The sequence below is a fragment of the Cynoglossus semilaevis genome, chromosome 13 (genome assembly GCF_000523025.1).
Source record: "Cynoglossus semilaevis isolate Cse_v1.0 chromosome 13, Cse_v1.0, whole genome shotgun sequence".
NCBI lineage: Eukaryota > Metazoa > Chordata > Actinopteri > Pleuronectiformes > Cynoglossidae > Cynoglossus > Cynoglossus semilaevis.
Genome location: NC_024319.1, coordinates 2,787,906 through 2,789,030, shown reverse-complemented (window position 1 = coordinate 2,789,030; position 1,125 = coordinate 2,787,906). Strand labels below are relative to the sequence as shown.

At 53.1% G+C, this 1,125-nt stretch overlaps 1 protein-coding gene across 1 annotated transcript in view; it reads right to left on the bottom strand.

Moving 5' to 3' along the window:
- pou3f1 (POU class 3 homeobox 1) overlaps window positions 1–885 on the bottom strand; it is a 5,364-nt gene extending 4,479 nt beyond the window's left edge. Inside the window, exon 1 of the mRNA XM_008322719.3 lies at window positions 23–885. Within this exon, the coding sequence (XP_008320941.2) occupies window positions 23–554 (532 nt within the window). The 5' untranslated portion in view covers window positions 555–885. The remainder of the gene's footprint in view (window positions 1–22) is intronic.
- Between the last annotated feature and the right edge of the window lie 240 nt (window positions 886–1,125).

Genomic DNA, 1,125 nt, shown 5'->3' with positions numbered 1-1,125 from the left:
GGGGGGGGCGCGGGGGGGGGACCCCCGGAGCCGTGGTGCGCGCTCTGCGTCTGCTGGTGCACCAGGTGAGACCTGTGGTGGAAGCCGCTGCTCAGGTCCTCGCGGCTCGCCTGCACGCTGGGCTTGTGCTCCTGCTGCCCGATGTGGGTGCCGCTGGACCAGTCGGTGTTGGACGTGGGCAGCCACTGGTGGTGCGTCAGGCTCATCGGGTGTCCCGTGTTGGTGGCCGCGAGCCCCTGCAAGTACTCGTGGTGCATCATTTTCTGCACCTCTCTGTAGGTCGTCCCCTGGTGCATCCGGTCCGAGTCCGGATGCATGAGCGGGTTGGACGGTAAGGAGTTATTCCTCGGAATATACTGAGCTGTTGTCGCCATGGCTCCGACTTCAAACTGTCGAGCACTTCGGAGGTCTTCAGGCTTTAGAGCTGAAGCGCAACAACCTGCTCTGGGAGGTCTTGGGGAAGAGCGAGGACACGCCTCCCCTCGGCTTGTATTGGCTCCTCTCCGATCCGAGCCCGTGGGGACGCGTTCAATAGGCGCAGGGGCGCAGCGCATTTTTCACACAGGACATGAACAGAGCTCGGATATTTTTTTTTTTTACATATGTTACAGAATTTAAAACAAACAAACAAACAAACAAAAAAAACCCCCATAAGTTGTATTTATTAAATGTTGCCGTCAGTCTTTAAACTGCAGCCTCTCATCAACACCGACCGTCACCGACCACCGACCACCGACCGCCGTCTGTGTGTGTTTGAACCGCTGTTTGATCACATCCACCTGAGTCTGATGGTTGTTTTGCAAATATCCACGTGGGGGAGTATGGAGATGGATTTGAAACCCCCCTCCTACAAAACACCACCACAGCCAACACACACACACACACACACACACTTGGTCACTGATGTTAATAATAATAAAAACACACATCACACATCACGAACAAGAGGAGCGTAAATGAGCGGCGTGACGTCACGGCAGCGCGTAAAGGTCAAAGATGAGGGGTATAAATGTACCACGTGATTTTTTTTTTTTTAGTGCGATTATAAAGCAACGATTTATGAATAAAAACAACCAGGAGTCAAGGAGCAGAACAGACCAACACCAGACTGGAGCTGTCTTTATA